The sequence below is a fragment of the Littorina saxatilis genome, linkage group LG7, assembly GCF_037325665.1.
Source record: "Littorina saxatilis isolate snail1 linkage group LG7, US_GU_Lsax_2.0, whole genome shotgun sequence".
In the NCBI taxonomy this organism is placed as follows: Eukaryota; Metazoa; Mollusca; class Gastropoda; order Littorinimorpha; family Littorinidae; genus Littorina; species Littorina saxatilis.
Window position 1 is genome coordinate 8,231,952 of NC_090251.1, and position 17,500 is coordinate 8,249,451.

The window sequence follows — 17,500 nt, forward strand, 5'->3', positions numbered from 1 at the left end:
CCACACACCAAAACCAAAACATAGTTACGGACAACGCACTTTTACTTTCTGCGCACCCACATAATGGAATTCTCTCCCCTTTCACATCCGCCACTCTCAGACACCCCAAGCATTCAAACGAGCACTTAAAACGCACCTCTTCAGGAAATACAACCCCTGATTTTGTTTTCTCAGTCCATCAGTAGGCTACATGTAGTGTTATTTGTTGTTTTAGTGATTTTTCACCACCTATTTTATTCATGTTTTTATTACTTAGTTAGTGGAAGAATCTTTTGTAATGTATGTTTGAAGGTGTATGCTTTTAATTAAGCGTTGTTGACTATGAATGTAGATGTAAATGCTTGTATAACTGTGTTTTAATTTTAGTGTTATTTGTTGTTTTAGTGATTTTTCACTACCTATTTTTTTTATTCATGTTTTTATTATTTAGTTAGTGGAAGAATCTTTTGTAATGTATCTTTGATGGTGTATGCTTTTAATTAAGCGTTGTTGACTATGAATGTAGATGTAAATGCTTGTATAACTGTGTTTTAATTTTAAATGTGTCAAGCGCAAAGAGCATAATTGTAAAGTTATGATGTTGCGCTATATAAATGCTCATTTTTTATTATTATTATTATTATTATTGTTGGCCGGGTCTTTGCTCTTGCATTGCAGCCCTAAAAATGTGCAGGTTCTTTTCGATAGGCGACCACTTATACTCCGCGATATGACAACATGCTTGGCTTCAATTAAAGGAGTCGCGTGTCTTCGAGGACTAGTCTTCTTCCAGAAGATTGTCAGACCTATGCGGTGCATTGTGTCATTGACTTTAGCAACATGACGCGTTTAGTTCAATTTAACGGCAGCTCGTTCGAGCCCGTTGACATTTGAAGTGGTTTGAAACATGGCTGTGTCTGAGCTCCGCCATGCACTCCTTGTGATCTTATTTGCTCTGCTCATGAAACACAACTTTGGCATTGCAACAGAAGGGTAACTACCTGGGAGCAAGATCTTACGGCAGTTCTTACAATCTTACTAGGATCCGCGAAGACGCGTGATGCTTCCATCAGGTACATGCAGTCTGACGATGATGCAGCAGATACGTCCCATGTCTAGCGAGTCATTGATGGACCACTTCTCCAAGACTTGCAAGACAAACGTCCCACACCAGCAAAAGATGCAGTCACTGATGGACCACTTCTCCAAGACTTGCAAGACAAACGTCCCACACCAGCAAAAGATGCAGTCACTGATGGACCACTTCTCCAAGACTTGCAAGACAAACGTCCCACACCAGCAAAAGATGCAGTCACTGATGGACCACTTCTCCAAGACTTGCAAGACAAACGTCACACACCAGCAAAAGATGCAGTCACTGATGGACCACTTCTCTGAGATTCCAAGACACACGTCTGTGAACAGACAAGCTGCAGGCATTTCAACCTGGAGATACCAAAACTACATAATGAGTTCTCCCTTTCAGGGGAATACCCACCGCACTTATCCTTCTTGCGAGGATGGAGGGGAGAAACAGGAGGAAAATAGAGGGAGGGGAGGGTAGAAAGGGACTGTCCCAAATGTGTTGCTACCATCTAGGGCACTTGAAACACGACTTGATAATCTAAACAGTGCATGCGAAACATAACATACACAGGAAATGACGAGGTCAGGCTGACTGGTCCTGCCGTCAAGTTTCACAAAGAAAGGGCATACGAGCGCCGGTCTCATTTACCGTGTTTATATATTCAATTAAAACAGCCAACTTTTCGCAAGCACAGACTAGCTATGGAGCAGCGCTTGACTGACCGTTCGCATCAGTCTTCTTCTGCTTTTCATCTCAAGAAAATCGCTCACTTTTCACGTGCTAAACGGAGTGAAATTGACAAGCCATAATAGCGCGGTAGCCATTTCGTCAGTCAGTCAACCATTAGTTAATCAGTCATCCAGGCAGTCAGTTAACCAGCAGATCGACCAGTCAGCGAGTCATAAGCCAGCCAATGAGGCAGTTACTTAGTTAGACAGTCAATTAGCCAGCCAGTCAGTTAGTCATTAAGTCAATAAGCCAGTCAGAAAGTCATTCAATACGCCAATGAGCCAGTCAATCAGTGACATGGTCAGCAGCCAGCCAATCAGTCAATTAGTCAACCAGAACGAGAGTCAGTCAGTCAGTCAGCCACCCAGTCAGTAAACAAGCCAGGCAGCCAGGCAGAAAGAAACAACTCACTGCACTCGTCGTTCTTGTCACAGACGGCGACCTGGCCGCAGTTTTCCTTGAGCTTTCCACGACACGACTGTCCCAGCAAAAGACCTAAAACAACAAGGACCATCAATATAGAGATAGGACGCCACGGCTAGGTCGAGGTCCATGCTAAAGACACACACACACACACACACACACACACACACACACACACACACACACACACACACACACACACACACACACACACACACAATGTTATAGTATCTTTATAATGTATGTAAAAACCTTGTGAGGCTCTGTGATCTGAAACTGCTGCTCAAAACGGCTCGGAAACTATGCCAAATAATTAATTTTAATGAATGTTAACCAGCGAATGGTTTGCATCGCCCATCTCTCCTGTCAAGAGTCAGGGATTCCGGTCATCATCATCATGTATTTAGTTTTCATTGCTACCCATTCGTCAAAGTAGATCAAGGCCGTTTGATTACGTAAGTAAAATGTACATTCTAGCTTACGCATGCACATTCCGTGCCATACAGCGCTAAAACGCTTCGCAAAACAGAAACAGACATAATGTCGGTTGAAGAATATCAAGGTCTGCAATGATTACCAAACACAGCATTCAGATTTGAAAAAGAGAACGCTCAAACACTAATTCTAAGACCTTCTTCGTGTGTATTGTCATCTATTCAACTCCCAAAATGAACTCTGTAGCCCTTGGCTCAATTTCAGATATGTACCTCTAGGAATAGTGCATGAAATACTCAGGGTCGAAAGGCAGGACAAAAATTATGATTCGCTCAAAGAATTAGGTCCCAATAAACATTACAGTCTGGGATGGCCACTCAAAACACAGCCGTTTTCAATTTGAGTAACTTAGCGCTCAAACGTTTATTTTAGTATATCCCATGACCTCCCTTCTTTGTCTCTGTTACTTCAGTATGGGTATATATGTTGTATTTTTATAGCTCAATAAATACATCATGGACTCCAAAAAATATATGATAGTGCAGATTCCGATTTGGGCAAAGAACTACTTTCCTCCCGACCTTTGACCTCGCGCCGAACAATGTGACACATTTGTATGAAGTTCCAAAATCGTATCGCACGGCTCAGAAAACCATATCAGTTGCACGCAAAAATGAATCTCGGAACTGATCTGATGCATGGGATGCAATAAACAAACGTTTCTTTCATTATGAAAGCAATGCAGGTCGAAAAAAACCGAACATTCAGCTTACAAGATACACAGATGCTAGCGAACGATCGAACCTCTGTTTACTATCCGTGTGTCGACAAGCATCGCTACCATAGGAATAATCCAAAAAAGAATATGCAACACAACAGAAAGAAAATGTGTTCCCTCAATACTGTTTCGAACGTTTTCTCCGTGTCCCTGTCTACTGCAGACAGGTTTACAAGAACATACTCTGTTACATGTACAGTACGAAACACTGCCATGAAAACCAAAACAAAAGAGTAGTCTCCCTTGCACCGGGACAGCACACAGATAAAAACTAGAGTTTAAGCTGGCACAACCTTAATCCAATCAGAAATATGCTTAAAGGTAGATTGTAATACACTCTTAATTGCTTTGCTGCTAAAGAGTTCTATCAGCAGTTTTATTAACCCGTTCATAACACTAGTTTGAACAGTCGAACACTACTGATCACAATGCCAATGGTTGCAAACCAAAATAAACAAGAAGGGCAAAGCCCATACGACTCACATGCTTGACCTTGACCTTTCATGACATCATACACTAAGAACTGCTTTACACATTTTTCCTACCAAAATGCATGTGACCTTGACCCAAGGTCAAGGTCATCCAAGGTCATGCAACACAAAGCTGTTAATTCAAGACATAGGAAGTACAATGGTGCTTATTGGCTCTTTCTACCATGAGATATGGTCACTTTTAGTGGTTCACTACCTTATTTTGGTCACATTTCATAAGGGTCAAAGTGACCTTGACCTTGATCATATGTGACAAAATGTGTCTCATGATGAAAGCATAACATGTGCCCCACATAATTTTTAAGTTTGAAACAGTTATCTTCCATAGTTCAGGGTCAAGGTCACTTCAAAATATGTATACAATCCAACTTTGAAGAGCTCCTGTGACCTTGACCTTGAAGCAAGGTAAACCAAACTGGTATCAAAAGATGGGGCTTACTTTGCCCTATATATCATATATAGGTGAGGTATTCAATCTCAAAAACTTCAGAGAAAATGTGAAAAATGTGAAAAATAGTTGTTTTTTAGACAACATTTATGGCCCCTGCGACCTTGACCTTGAAGCAAGGTCAAGATGCTATGTATGTTTTTTGGGGCCTTGTCATCATACACCATCTTGCCAAATTTGGTACTGATAGACTGAATAGTGTCCAAGAAATATCCAACGTTAAAGTTTTCCGGACGGCCGGACGGACGGACGTCCGGACGGCCGGACGGACGGACGTCCGGACGGACGTCCGGACGGACGGACGGACGGACGGACGGACGACTCGGGTGAGTACATAGACTCACTTTTGCTTCGCATGTGAGTCAAAAAAACGAGTACCCTCCCTTGCATCGTACCAGACGACTGTTTTATCTACCGAGAAGCGTCCTTTGGCTTCGCTTCGTTATCAAACACGTATTTTGCGAGCAAGTCTACTCTTTTGCCTGGCTCTGCAGTAAGTCCACATTGGCGATGAAGGTATCCAAGAACTTAACATGTGTGTATTTTTCCGTAATCCAGTCATATTCTTTCAAAATGCAATCAATCGGCGGTGACAGACTTGGGTCCTGTTTTCCTCACACCCATACCAGTTTAGGTTCATCCATGCAAACACACTCGCAAAACAGTTTATCACGTAGATACATTTCAAATAGGGAGCAAATGGTTAAATCTAAACCTACATATGTGTTCCCTAAAATTTACTTCTCTGTCAATAAGCCTAATTGTATAATAATACGTTCGAGAAACTGAAACAACGTGGAATCGATTCTGAATCGAGTAAGCCAAAATTAATGGGTGCCAAACCGGTTTCCCCGTTCCGCCGACCTGAAACACAAAACAAAAGAATTGTGCGCTTCAACTAAATTGATTTCTATACGACTTCATTACTTGCAACTTATGAACCTTTACTTAAAGCTTTTAAATGGTCTGAAAGTAGTGCTACCGCGTACTTATCGATGCACTCATTCGTTTTATTTTTTCAGCGACGGTCACTTAGTTTAAGGTTGCAAAAGGGCCAAGTCTCGATGGCAACACTGTTTCACACTCCACAGATCGCAACAATGCCGCTAGTAGTCTACACTTTGTGTTTGATGGTAGAATGGGATATACAGATTACAACACGAGTGGTTTTTTATATGGCTTGTATTTCAGTCAAGACCCAGCGGGAATATCAATCGAGAGCCACTCGCCAGAGGCTCGTGTCTCCCGATGATATTCATCCGCTGGGTCTTGACTGAAATACAAGCCATATAAAAAACCACTCGTGTTGTAACCTATACGTATAATTCCTGGTTTGTGGTCACACAATTACAACCCCCAACCTGAACTGTATAGCTCTTGGGGCGATTTGAGCCAGTTTTCTTGTTAGATACAAATTCTTTAACGTGTTTCGAACTGAACACTGGGTAAACGGAGGGTGGTCACTTACTGCACTCTTTCCCACTGTCGCAGGAAGCACCAGGACCACACTCCTCGTCATTTTCACACGATTCCCCCAGTTCTTTAGCTGCACACACATGTCACAAACCATGCAGTCATACATGATTTCCCCAAACCAATATATGCACACACATGTCCCAAACCATGCTTTCATACATGATTTCCCCAGACCTCTATCTGCACACACGTGTCACAAACCATGCAGTCATACATGATTCCCCCAGACCAATATCTGCCCACACGTGTCAAAAACCATGCAGTCATACATGATTTCCCCAGACCAATATCTGCGCACACACGTGTCACAAACCATGCAGTCATACATGATTTCCCCAGACCAATATCTTCACACACGTGTCACAAACCATGCAGTCATACATGATTTCCCCAGACCAATATCTGCACACACGTGTCACAAACCATGCAGTCATACATGATTTCCCCAGACCAATATCTGCACACACATGTCACAAACCATGCTGTCATACATGATTTCCCCAGACCAATATCTGCACACACGTGTCACAAACCATGCAGTCATACATGATTCCCCCAGACCTTTATCTGCACAAACGTGTCACAAACCATGCAGTCACACATGATTCCCCCAGACCTCTATCTGCACAAACGTGTCACAAACCATGCAGTTGGGTGGCTAAAAAAAACGCTTTTTTAAAATGTTACCCTCCCCTGGTTTTATTTTGTGCGTATTGGTGTATATATCACCCTGATTTTCTTTCAGAATTTTTCGACCTATTTTGAGGGGTGCCATTTCACGATTTTCTTTAAATAAGCTGAAAAATCACGTTTTTTGGGCTAAAATAAACTTCTTTTTTTTAAATGTTACCCTCCCCTGGTTTTATTTTGTGCGTACTGGTGTATATATCACCCTGATTTTCTTTCAGAATTTTGCGACCTATTTTGAGGGGTGCCATTTCACGTTTTTCTTTAAAATCCTACTTCGGCTTACTCGAGATAATATAGTAACAAGAATAGTGATTAGCAGATAGATCGTAGAATGAATATCGGTTTTGTATTATAACCAGGACTGTAATAATATGTGATTGTTTGCATTGTAACGTACTTAAATCCTCAATTTCAATAAAATCTGATCACCTTTATGAGTATATTTTGTGCAGTAAGTCAAAAAACCGTGATTTTCAGATTTTTTTTAAAGAAAAACGTGAAATGGCACCCCTCAAAATAGGTCGCACAATTCTGAAAGAAAATCAGGGTGATATATACACCAGTACGCACAAAATAAAACCAGGGGAGGGTAACATTTAAAAAAAAAAGTTTATTTTAGCCCAAAAAACGTGATTTTTCAGCTTTTTTAAAGAAAATCGTGAAATGGCACCCCTCAAAATAGGTCGAAAAATTCTGAAAGAAAATCAGGGTGATATATACACCAATACGCACAAAATAAAACCAGGGGAGGGTAACATTTCAAAAAAAGCGTTTTTTTGAGCCACCCTACCATGCAGTCACACATGATTCCCCCAGACCTCTATCTGCACACACGTGTCACAAACCATGCAGTCATACATGATTCCCAAAGACCTCTATCTGCACAAACGCGTCACAAACCATGCAGTCATAATGATTCCCCCAGACCTCTATATGCACACACGTGTAATACCTCATGCAGTCATAATGATTCCCCCAGACCCCTATCTGCACACACGTGTCAAAACCCATGCAGTCATACATGATTCCCCCAGACCAATATCTGCACACACGTGTCACAAACCATGCAGTCATACATGTTTCACCCAGACCAATATTTGCACACACGTGTTCCAAACCATGCAGTCGTACATGTTTTACCCAGACCTCTATTTGCACACACGTTGGTGGCATGCATATTTTACTTAAAAGGAAACTCATCGCATATTTATTTTCAATAATCTATCAACATACCCACACATTGCTCAAATTCAAGAAACACATTAATTTGTGAGCAGAAGAAAGATATTTAAATGCACATAATGCGTGAGACCAAAACAATTGCCGTTTTACAGCTGGGTTATACCTCTAAAAAAAAGTATCCTTAACTTTGTGTGCTCAGTAAACAGAAGCACAAAGACAGTCTGTAGGTTAACTGGGTGCATGATCTGAATCATGGGTGTAAGTTTGTCTTCCAATATTGGTATGTTCTATTTAAGCAACAACACAAAAACACAATTTGCACATTCATACCCATTTTGAATAAGAAGCAACATCGTTTGTGTGTGTGTGTGTGTGTGTGTGTGTGTGTGTGTGTGTGTGTGTGTGTATATATATGTGTGTGTGTGTGTGTGTGTGTGTGTGTGTGTGTGTGTGTGTGTGTGTGTGTGTGTGTGTGTGTGTGTGTGTGTGTGTGTGTGTGTGAAGAAAATACAACGATTTCTTCACAAACAAGGCAAGTTGTCCATAGGTCAGCATAAACAGCAAAATAATTCGTACAATGTATAGACCCTTTGAGGCAGCTTGATAGTTTGTTTTTCGTATCTGTTTTTTGAAACACACCATGCAGTGACTTCTTTTTCTGACGTGGGTACCATGAGCATTTTTCAAATGAAATATTTGTTTCTCGGGAAATCCATTTAATTATAGGTCTTCACGGAAAATACTACATCGATGCATCAGAGCCACAACCATGTATCACAACATTTTGGAATTATTTTTTTTTGCACAGGTTTAAAGTTTGCTTCATCAAGATTGATATCACAAATGCCTAATTTCGATAAGTAAAATATTTCAAAGGTTATGATGGAAAAATGGTTGTTGCACTGGGCGAAAACCCTCACAATCTACAAGCAACAACCTGGGGTGCGTTGCATAGGCAGAGCGCCACAGAACGTTTGCGAATGTTTTCTATGCAACGCATAATTTTGTTGTGGCGCTCGCGAGCGTTAGCAAGCGCTCGGTACTATAGCGTAACAATTGCGAACGCTCGCCGAGAATGGTCTAGGAAACGGGGGTTTGCGGGGAGCATTCTGGAGCATTCTGTAACGTACCTGAGAGGTGGCACGCCAAAAACTATTGCACTGTACTGAGCTGTCCGGTTGACTCTCTCTCTCTCTCTCTTTCTTCCTTTCTTTCTCTCTCTCTCTCTCTCACTCACACACACACACACACACACACACACACACACACACACACACACACACACACACAAACATACACACCCACACACTCGCGCGCGCGCAAACACACATACATACATGTGTGTATTTGCGTGTGTGTGCGTGTGTGTGTGTGTGTGTGTGTGTTAGTGTGTGTTTTATGTGTGTGGTGTGTGTGTGTGTGAGTGTGTGTGTGAGTGTGTGTGTGTATAAGGTTGTGCGTGTGTGTATGTGTGTGTGTGTGTGCGTCTGGATGTGTCAGTGTGTGTGTATGTGTCTGGGTGTATGTAAGTGCATGTTTGTGTGTGTGTGCGCGCGCGTGTGTGTGTTTGTCCGTGTGTGCGTTGGTATGTATGTGTGTGTGTGTGTGTGTTGAGGGTGGTGTGTGTGTGTATGTGTATGTGTTTGTGGTTGTGTGTGTGTGTGTATATACATGTGTGTGCATACATGTGTGTGTGTCTGTGTGTGTGTCTGTGTGTATTTGTATGCGCGCGCACGCGTGTGTGATTGTGCGAGTATGTATGTGTGTGTGTGTGTGCGTGTGTGTAGTAAGTGTGTGTGTTCGTGTGCGTGTATGTGTGCGTGTGTGTTTGTGTGTGTGTGTGTGCGTGTGTGTTGTGTGTGTATGTGTGCATGTGTGTGTGTGCGCGTTAGTGTATGTGTGAGTGTCTGTGTGTTTGTGCTTGTTTATGTGTGTTTGTGTATATGTATGTGTGTGAGTATGTGTGTGTGCACGTGTGTGTGTGTGCGTGTATGCTAATGTGTGTGAGTGAGGGCGTGCGTGTGCATGTGTGGGTGTGTGTATACATGTGTGTGTGTGTGTATGTGTGTTTGCGTGTGTGCACGTGTGCATAGTGCTTTTAGTTATGCGCTATAGAAATCTCCTTAATAAATAAATGCATGTGTGTGTGTGTATGTGTGCGTGTGTGTGTGTGTGTGTGTGTGTGTGCGTGTGTGTGTGTGTGTGTGTGTGTGTGCGTTAGTGTATACTATGAGTGTCTGTTAAGGGTGGTGTGTGTGTGTGAAAGTATTATGTTCGTGTGTGTGGATGTGTGTGTGTGTCGGGGAGGGGGGTGTTTGAGGTTGTGTGTGTGTGTGTGTGTGTGTGTGTGTGTGTGTGTGTGTGTGTGTGTGTATGTGTTCCTGGGTGAATATATGTGCATGTGTATGTGAGGGTGTGTGTGTGTGTGTGTGTTGCTTGTTTCACGAGATCGAACTTATGATTGAAAAGGCTGCCGACCCTAAACATTCAGAGAGAGAAGAATGCGTGCAGAAAGTGACCCTTGTGGCTTATTGTGATAAGGCATAAGAGAGAATAAGGCATAAGAGAGAAAGAACTCTCTCTGTCTCTTGTCTCTCTTGGCTCTCTCTCTCTCTCTCTCTCTCTCTCTCTCTCTCTCTCTCTCTCCTCTCTCTCTCTCTCTCTGCTCTGTCTCTGTCTGTCTGTCTGTCTGTCTCTCTCTCTCTGTCTCTCTCTGCTCTGTCTCTCTCTCTCTCTCTTGTCTCTCTCTCTCTCTCTCTCTCTCTCTCTCCTCTCTCTCTCTCTGTCTCTCTCTGCTCTGTCTGTCTGTATGTCTCTCTCTCTCTGTCTGTCTCTGTCTCTCTCTGCTCTGTCTGTCTCTGTCTCTTGTCTCGCTCGGCTCTCTCTCCCTCTCTCTCTCTGTCTCTGTCTGCTCTGTCTGTCTGTCTGTCTCTCTCTCTCTCTCTGTCTGTCTCTGTCTCTCTCTGCTCTGTATGTGTCTGTCTCTGTCTCTTGTCTCGCTCGGCTCGCTCTCTCTCCCTCTCTCTATCTCTTTCTCTCTCTCTTTCCCCTCCCCACCACCTTCCTATTTCCGTGTAATGAATTGTGTGGGTGTATTATTTTGTGTGTGTGTGTTTTGGTAGTAAAATACGCTACTGCATGTGTCATTTTGTATTTGCTGCAAGATCGCGTTGTCTGCTTTTTTCACGAGATCGGACAGAGTCAAGTTTTAAAAGGCTGACGTCCACAAAAAGTCAGAGCGAGAAGAATGTGTGCAGATAGTGACACTTGCGTGTTATTGTGATGAGGCATAAAGAGGAAAAGAACTCTCTCTCTCTCTCTCTCTCTCTCTCTCTCTCTCTCTCTCTCTCTCTCTCTCTCTCTCTCTCTCTCTCTCTCTCTCTCTCTCTTTCTCCCCATTCAATGCCCATCGACATCGTTACTCTCACTCTGACACCAGTCGTGACTGTCCTTTCTGCCCGGATAATGCTGAAGACGAAAGCCATGTTGTTTTTTATTGCCCCACTTACGATGGCATCAGGCAGAGATATATTGGCAGAATACAATATTTTTCAGATGAAGACTGTTTACGATATTTGCTCACTTGTACGGTAGAGGATCAGCTTGTATCCTTTGCAAAGTACCTGTTCTTGGCCTCACGAATGCGACAAAAAAGACTTGCAGAAAACGAACCGCTCACGTGATTCTCGCGTTCCCTGTACGAACATTATATCATGCTCTGGAAACATTGATGCATTCCCCGTAACAAGAGATTGACTTGAGGGTGCCGTAAACGTGAACTCCCTGGCATGTTACAACCTCTTCTTATTATGCATTTCATCTCGGAAAATATGTGCGTTAATTGGTGTGTGTGTGTGTATGTATGTATGTGTGTGTGTGTGTGTGTGCGTGCGCGTGTGTGTGTGTGTGTGTGTGCGTGCGTGCGTGCGTGTGTGCGCGCGCCCGTGTGTGTATATGTGTGTGTGTATGCTGTTTAGTTTCATACATTTGTTGTATGCATTTAATGACTGCTTCATATGTGTATATAATCTGCTGTGTGTGTGCCCACACATGTGTGTATTGTGTGTGTGTGTGTGTGTGTGTGTGTGTGTCTGTGTGTGTGTGTGTGTGTGTGTGTGTGTGTGTGTGTGTGTGTGTATGTGTGTGTGTGTGTGTCCGTGTCTGTACGTGTATATCTGTGTATGTGTCTTGGTGTCGTCTGACAATGTTTGCTTAAGTTATATCATCTTTCCAAGAAATGTTTCCATGATTATGTCTCAACATTTGGCAGGCTCTTTCTTTATTTTGCCTCACTTATTTGCATGTGTAGGCTATGTTTATAAAGCCCAATGTATCTCACCCTTAGTAATTTCGTTTTATGCACCAATTTCATTTGTCTGAAAATTGTCAAAATCAAATCATTGATTAGAACAATAAAACATCCATCCATCCATCTCTCTCTTTCTCTCTTTCTCTCTCTCTGCCCTCCCCCACCTTCATATCTGCGTACAATGAAGTGTCTGGGTGTATTTGCGTGTGCGTATGGCAATGGCTGTGTGTGTGTGTGTGTGTGTGTGTGTGTGTGTGTGTGTGTGTGTGTGTGTGTGTGTGTGTGCGTGCTTGTTTGTGTTTATGTGTGTATCACTGTTGGTTTATGTTAATGTGTGTGAGTGAGTGAGTGCGCGCGTGTGTATGTGTGTATGTAAACATATATGTGTGTATGTGTTTGTGTGTGTGTGTGTGTGTATGTGTGTGTGTGTGTGTGTGTTTGTGTGTGTGTGTGTGTGCGTGTGTGTGTGTGTGTGCGTATACGCGCGCGTGTGTGCGGAAGGGCGAGGAGGGCGAGAGAGAGACAGATAGAGAGATCGATAAAGGGAAAGAAAGGGAGGAAGAGACAGACAGACGAACAGAGAGAGAAAGAGAGAGAGAAAGAGAGAAAGAGAGAGAGAGAGACAGAGAGAGAGAGAGAAAGAGAGACAGGTAGAGAGATCGTGAAAGAAAAAGAAAGGGAGGGAGAGACAGACAGACGAACAGAGAGAGAAAGAGAAAGACAGAGACACGGAGAGAGAGAGAGAGAGAGAGAGAGAGAGAGAGAGAGAGAGAGAGAGAGAGAGAGAGAGAGAGAGAGAGAGAGAGAGAGAGAGCCCGCGCACACGGGATTTTTACTCCTAAACATTCACCTTTATTGAATGAAATGAAGACCACAACGCTTTTCCACGGACTCGACAAGAAATCTAACTGTCAAATCTGACCACCAAAAAAAAAAGAAAAGGAAAGGCCCTGCTTCTCCACGTGGGGTACGAAACTCAAACACACACAGATATCCTGAGGGCCACTGCATACCGTCACCCCTAAAATGTACTCATGGACTGAGCTGTAAGCGATTGGACTCGTCTACTTTTGTCAGTGCGGGTAGGGAGGGCTGTTCCAAGTACAAAGCGACTGTTCGGATGATCGCCCCCAATATACATGCATTGACTCGGCTGTCAGCGAAGAGATGGGTCCATTTACTTGAAAATAGGTAGAGAGGGTAGAATTGAGTTCGCCGCGAACAGTTCGCCGCGAACATAGCGTTTCCTACAACATGAAAACTGTTTGTCTCTTCGCGAACAGTTCGAAACGCTCTATGCAACGCACCTCTGGTGTGGCGTGTTGGAAAAGGAAGAGAGAAGCAGATATAAATGGGCCACTACCCAAATACCTCTGTCTTGCTGGATTGTGGTTTGGGGGGAACTCTAGTTGAGAGTGATTCTCCCTATCCCAGAGTGCAGCATTATCTAGTAACATGATTGTTCCCCGGGAAGAGGGCTGGGAACAGTGGCCTTTACTGGGGGAACACTAAATCAGCTGTCAGCACCACGACTGTGGCCTGGGGAATCTCGGTGCCCAACGGGACTTTTTATCTCAACAACCACGCACCTGGGGGCTCTAATGGTACCCTTTCTCACGCTCTATTATCTGCTAGTTTAATTTCTCTTCTGCACTGGGACGTTTGCTTTTCATTTGGATGCTTTACTCGCAACAAACAACAGCCATTTCAAGTGCTGCACAGTTTGCAATTGTACATTGAGGTAACTTGGTAATTGATTTATATTTTTAATTTTCAGATAATTGAATTAGGAAATGTATGATTGGTTAAAAATTTACCAAATATATACACACTTTCTTTGAAAATGGAGAGAACAAAACCTGTGATTAATAAACAAATAAATAAATGACATCTAATATGTGTTATCTTCAATGTCTTTTGCCTTCTCTTAACATGTATTGTGACGGGATTGCCGTCAACACGATAAAGTTTGCAGCAGCAGAGGCAATTCAGAGTAGAATCTGGGTTGTTATTGCTAATGCCAGCTTTTCCCAACGTGTCATAGAACATAAGCAATAATGTAGTTAGGATTTCCGTAAGGACTGAGTTCGTAGTTTCGCTATTGGTAATGGCCGCCATGTTTGTTTACCCAACAAGTTAGATGCTGGGAACAAGACGAAAAGTTAACAGACCTGTTATTATAGCGTTATTTGACAAGTTGAACGTTTGAAATAGTAGGAGAAGTTATTATGAATATGTTCCTGGGTCATTGGTAACCCGTTTCGATGCTCGGTAGAAGACGCGATTGGCCTAGTGACCGTCGTAAGTTGTGTTCTACCGGTCAACGGTCCGACGACCGGAGTGGACAGAATATTAGTGTAGCGTGCGAGTCAAGTTCTTTTGAAGAGAATAATATTGTAAAGTAAGTAAATATGTCGAAATGTTAATGAAACGATGTCTGCGGACATCGTAATAGTAAGGAAAAGAGAGATAAAGAGGGATTATATTGTTGCTGTGGATGAGTTCGCGAGAGAGTCGGCCATTGTTGCCTTTTTAGCAAATGCGAAACATCCGTACATTATTTCTGGGTTGCTAGGAAGGAAGGGGTATAAAAGACCCGGGAGACAAAAGGTCGTTAGGTTTTGCAGTGTGAGGGAATAGCCTTACAGCCCACGTAATAATGTTCGGTACGCGTGCGCGTGTTTGAGTGACTTCATTGGTACGCATGCACTTGACGCCATCTTTTATGTGACGTAATTTACGACGCACGATGCTAGCTTTTAGAACAGCTTAGCACTGACGCTTCCAGCAGACGTGACTTTGTCGCAGACGACCAGCTGCTAATCTGTTAGTATCGATGTGCGGGAGTTGTTTGATAAAATGACAAGTTTCTTTAGGATAATAGTCGCTTACGGACATGGTTGTTTAACGACGGTTAGCGGAAAATAGAGTAGTATAAATTGAAGAAGAACCGGATTATTTGCCGGAAGTAAGTGATTCAGGGTCAGAGTTCACTGTAGCGCATGATTATGCGAAATAGTCCAAAGATTTGAGGTCTATATAATGTTTTGGATTTGGAGGGTGCGGCACTCTTTGTTAATCGGGAGTCAGTAATTGTAACCAGACTCTTTGTTAATCGGGAGTCATTTAACTATAACCAAATTCCTTGTTAACCGGGAAAAGTAAACCTTAGCCGACTTCTTCGTTAATCGGAAGTCGGCCTTCATTTCTAACCGTAAGGATGTATTGCTTAGATCTGTTGTTAATCATTCTTTGTGAACTAGGAACCTTGCAGTATACACTAAGTGGCTCCTTGTCAATCGGGAGTTCTGTTATAACGTTTGTATAAATTCCTTGCCAATCGGGAATCTGATAGTATCTCATGCACTAAATAGCTCCTTGTCAATCGGGAGTTCTGTTATAACGTTTGTATAAATTCCTTGCCAATCGGGAATCTGATAGTATCTCATGCACTAAATAGCTCCTTGTCAATCGGGAGTTCTGTTATAACGTTTGTATAAATTCCTTGTCAATCGGGAATCTGATAGTGATAGTATTTCATGCACTGAATAGCTCCTTGTCAAGCGGGAGTTCTGTTATAAAGACTTTAAGTCTGAATAAGTTCCTTGTCAATCGGGAACCTGATAATCACCCCCCTTGTTTAAACGACAGTCAGCGACAGTACTGAGACACGACAGAAATAATTGTGAAGTGACGAGGGAAGAAAGAAAACGAGTCTGCGTGAGAGAGTGGCGATGTTTTGATTCCATGCACTTGTAGAATAAAAAATGATGTTTTAAACTGTACAACCACGGTGTGGGCTACATTCGTTCGCAAGAGAGAGGCCGTTGGCCGTGTGAGAGAGCTGAATACTAGATACTACTGCATCGGGGATAAGAGAGGGAAACGGGAAACATTCTTACACTCAAAACAAAACACAACGCGAGGTCAGACAAACAACATAACGAGTAAATAAGAAACATCCTGCACAATCCCCTGGCAGCCCCCGGTCTCAATCAAATCTGCCACAGCAGAATAAAGTTGTCAGAGTAGGGTAAATTGCTAGAAGTAAAGAATCTTGAGATTCTCTTTCATCCCAATAGGCAGAGTAGGAGTACAGATAGCTCTAAAGGACGATGACCAACACTCGGGCCAGTCGAATTGTCTGGTTCCGAGCGATCCAAAAGATAGATAGGAGAAAAATCATCGTAGATAGATAGAAAATAAATCAAATCGGACCGGGTAGGTCCGACAAACTTAGACAGTTAGGCGGAAGTAAAACTATAGGACGTACACATGCGTTTGTTAAACCCATTGCAGTCGGGTTTGGACATCGCACTGTGCGTTCATAAATAGGAGTAGATCTTTGAGATTAGGGCCAAGAATATCGTTGACGAGATAAGGTCTGAGGCCTGGGTTTCCCAACGATCAAAAATAGCACTAAGAAGTCTCAGACTATCCATGTTATAAATTATTAGCCTGGTGAGGAAAGAACCGTTCTTCCGTTTGTAGCCAGAAAAACAAGTAGCATCCCTTTCGGAATTTTAGATACCCAGACTTTAGCTAGTTAGGGAACCAACATATCCTGTACGGGATCAAAGACATAGTTAGCTAGGCGCCGGACTGCAAAACCTCCTCTTAGTTAGAATTGTGGGTTGGGAGATTAGGAGCCTCTTTTTAAATAATATTTTACCGGAAGGAAAGCGTGTGACTGAAATGTGAACTTGGTATAACATGTAGTTTGTATTGACATACTATTTTATGCTGGTCACTTGACCTTTTGGTAAATAAACTTGTTTGGAATTATACAATCTAAGTGTGGACTCCCTTTGTGTCTGATTGACGTTCAAGTTGATTGAGTTCCTGTTCTGTTTGTAGAATTAGTTGTTGACCAGTCAAGCCGGAATCTTAGGAAAAGCGAAGAGTTATCAGTAGACTATGATTAGATTTGCATTGCACTAGGAAATAGGGAAAACACAACGCGAGGTAATATCACATAAAAAATTAAAACATTTAGTCATAACTTGACTAAATGTAATAACATCAACCGCATGCATTAGTCTGCAACGCTGGGCAGAGAGAAACATATAGGCACATTATCTCTCTCTGTTCTTCTTCACAACTTTTACTAGTTCTCGCCGGCAATTAGCTTAGACATAACAACGTAGTAAGCTGTAGAATTAGGAGAACTGCCACAGTATCTTATGTATTCTCTCTCTCTCTCTCTCTCTCTCTCTCTCTCTCTCTCTCTCTCTCTCTCTCTCTCTCTCTCTCTCTCTCTCTGAAAGTACACGCCTTGAATTTTACCACAGTTTCAAAAGTTGTATTGGGCACGAAGAATACCTGGACATGATTCATGTGAGCCTTTATAAAGTTGCTTTGTCCAGATTTAGACTGGGGTTCTCCCCATTCAATGCCCATCGACATCGTTACTCTCACTCTGACACCAGTCGTGACTGTCCTTTCTGCCAGGATAATGCTGAAGACGAAAGCC

At 42.6% G+C, this 17,500-nt stretch overlaps 2 protein-coding genes across 2 annotated transcripts in view; both read right to left on the reverse strand.

The window, feature by feature from the left end:
- The window catches only part of LOC138972052 (uncharacterized), a 542,426-nt gene that overhangs the window by 285,483 nt on the left and 239,443 nt on the right, over nucleotides 1-17,500 (reverse strand). The gene's annotated exons all lie outside the window — the stretch shown is intronic.
- LOC138970628 (multiple epidermal growth factor-like domains protein 10) overlaps nucleotides 1-17,500 on the reverse strand; it is a 130,394-nt gene that overhangs the window by 62,393 nt on the left and 50,501 nt on the right. Inside the window, exons 14-15 of the mRNA XM_070343098.1 lie at nucleotides 5,839-5,916; nucleotides 2,207-2,290 (exon numbers count right to left, since the gene is read on the reverse strand). Of these exons, the coding sequence (XP_070199199.1) occupies nucleotides 2,207-2,290; nucleotides 5,839-5,916 (162 nt within the window). The remainder of the gene's footprint in view (nucleotides 1-2,206; nucleotides 2,291-5,838; nucleotides 5,917-17,500) is intronic.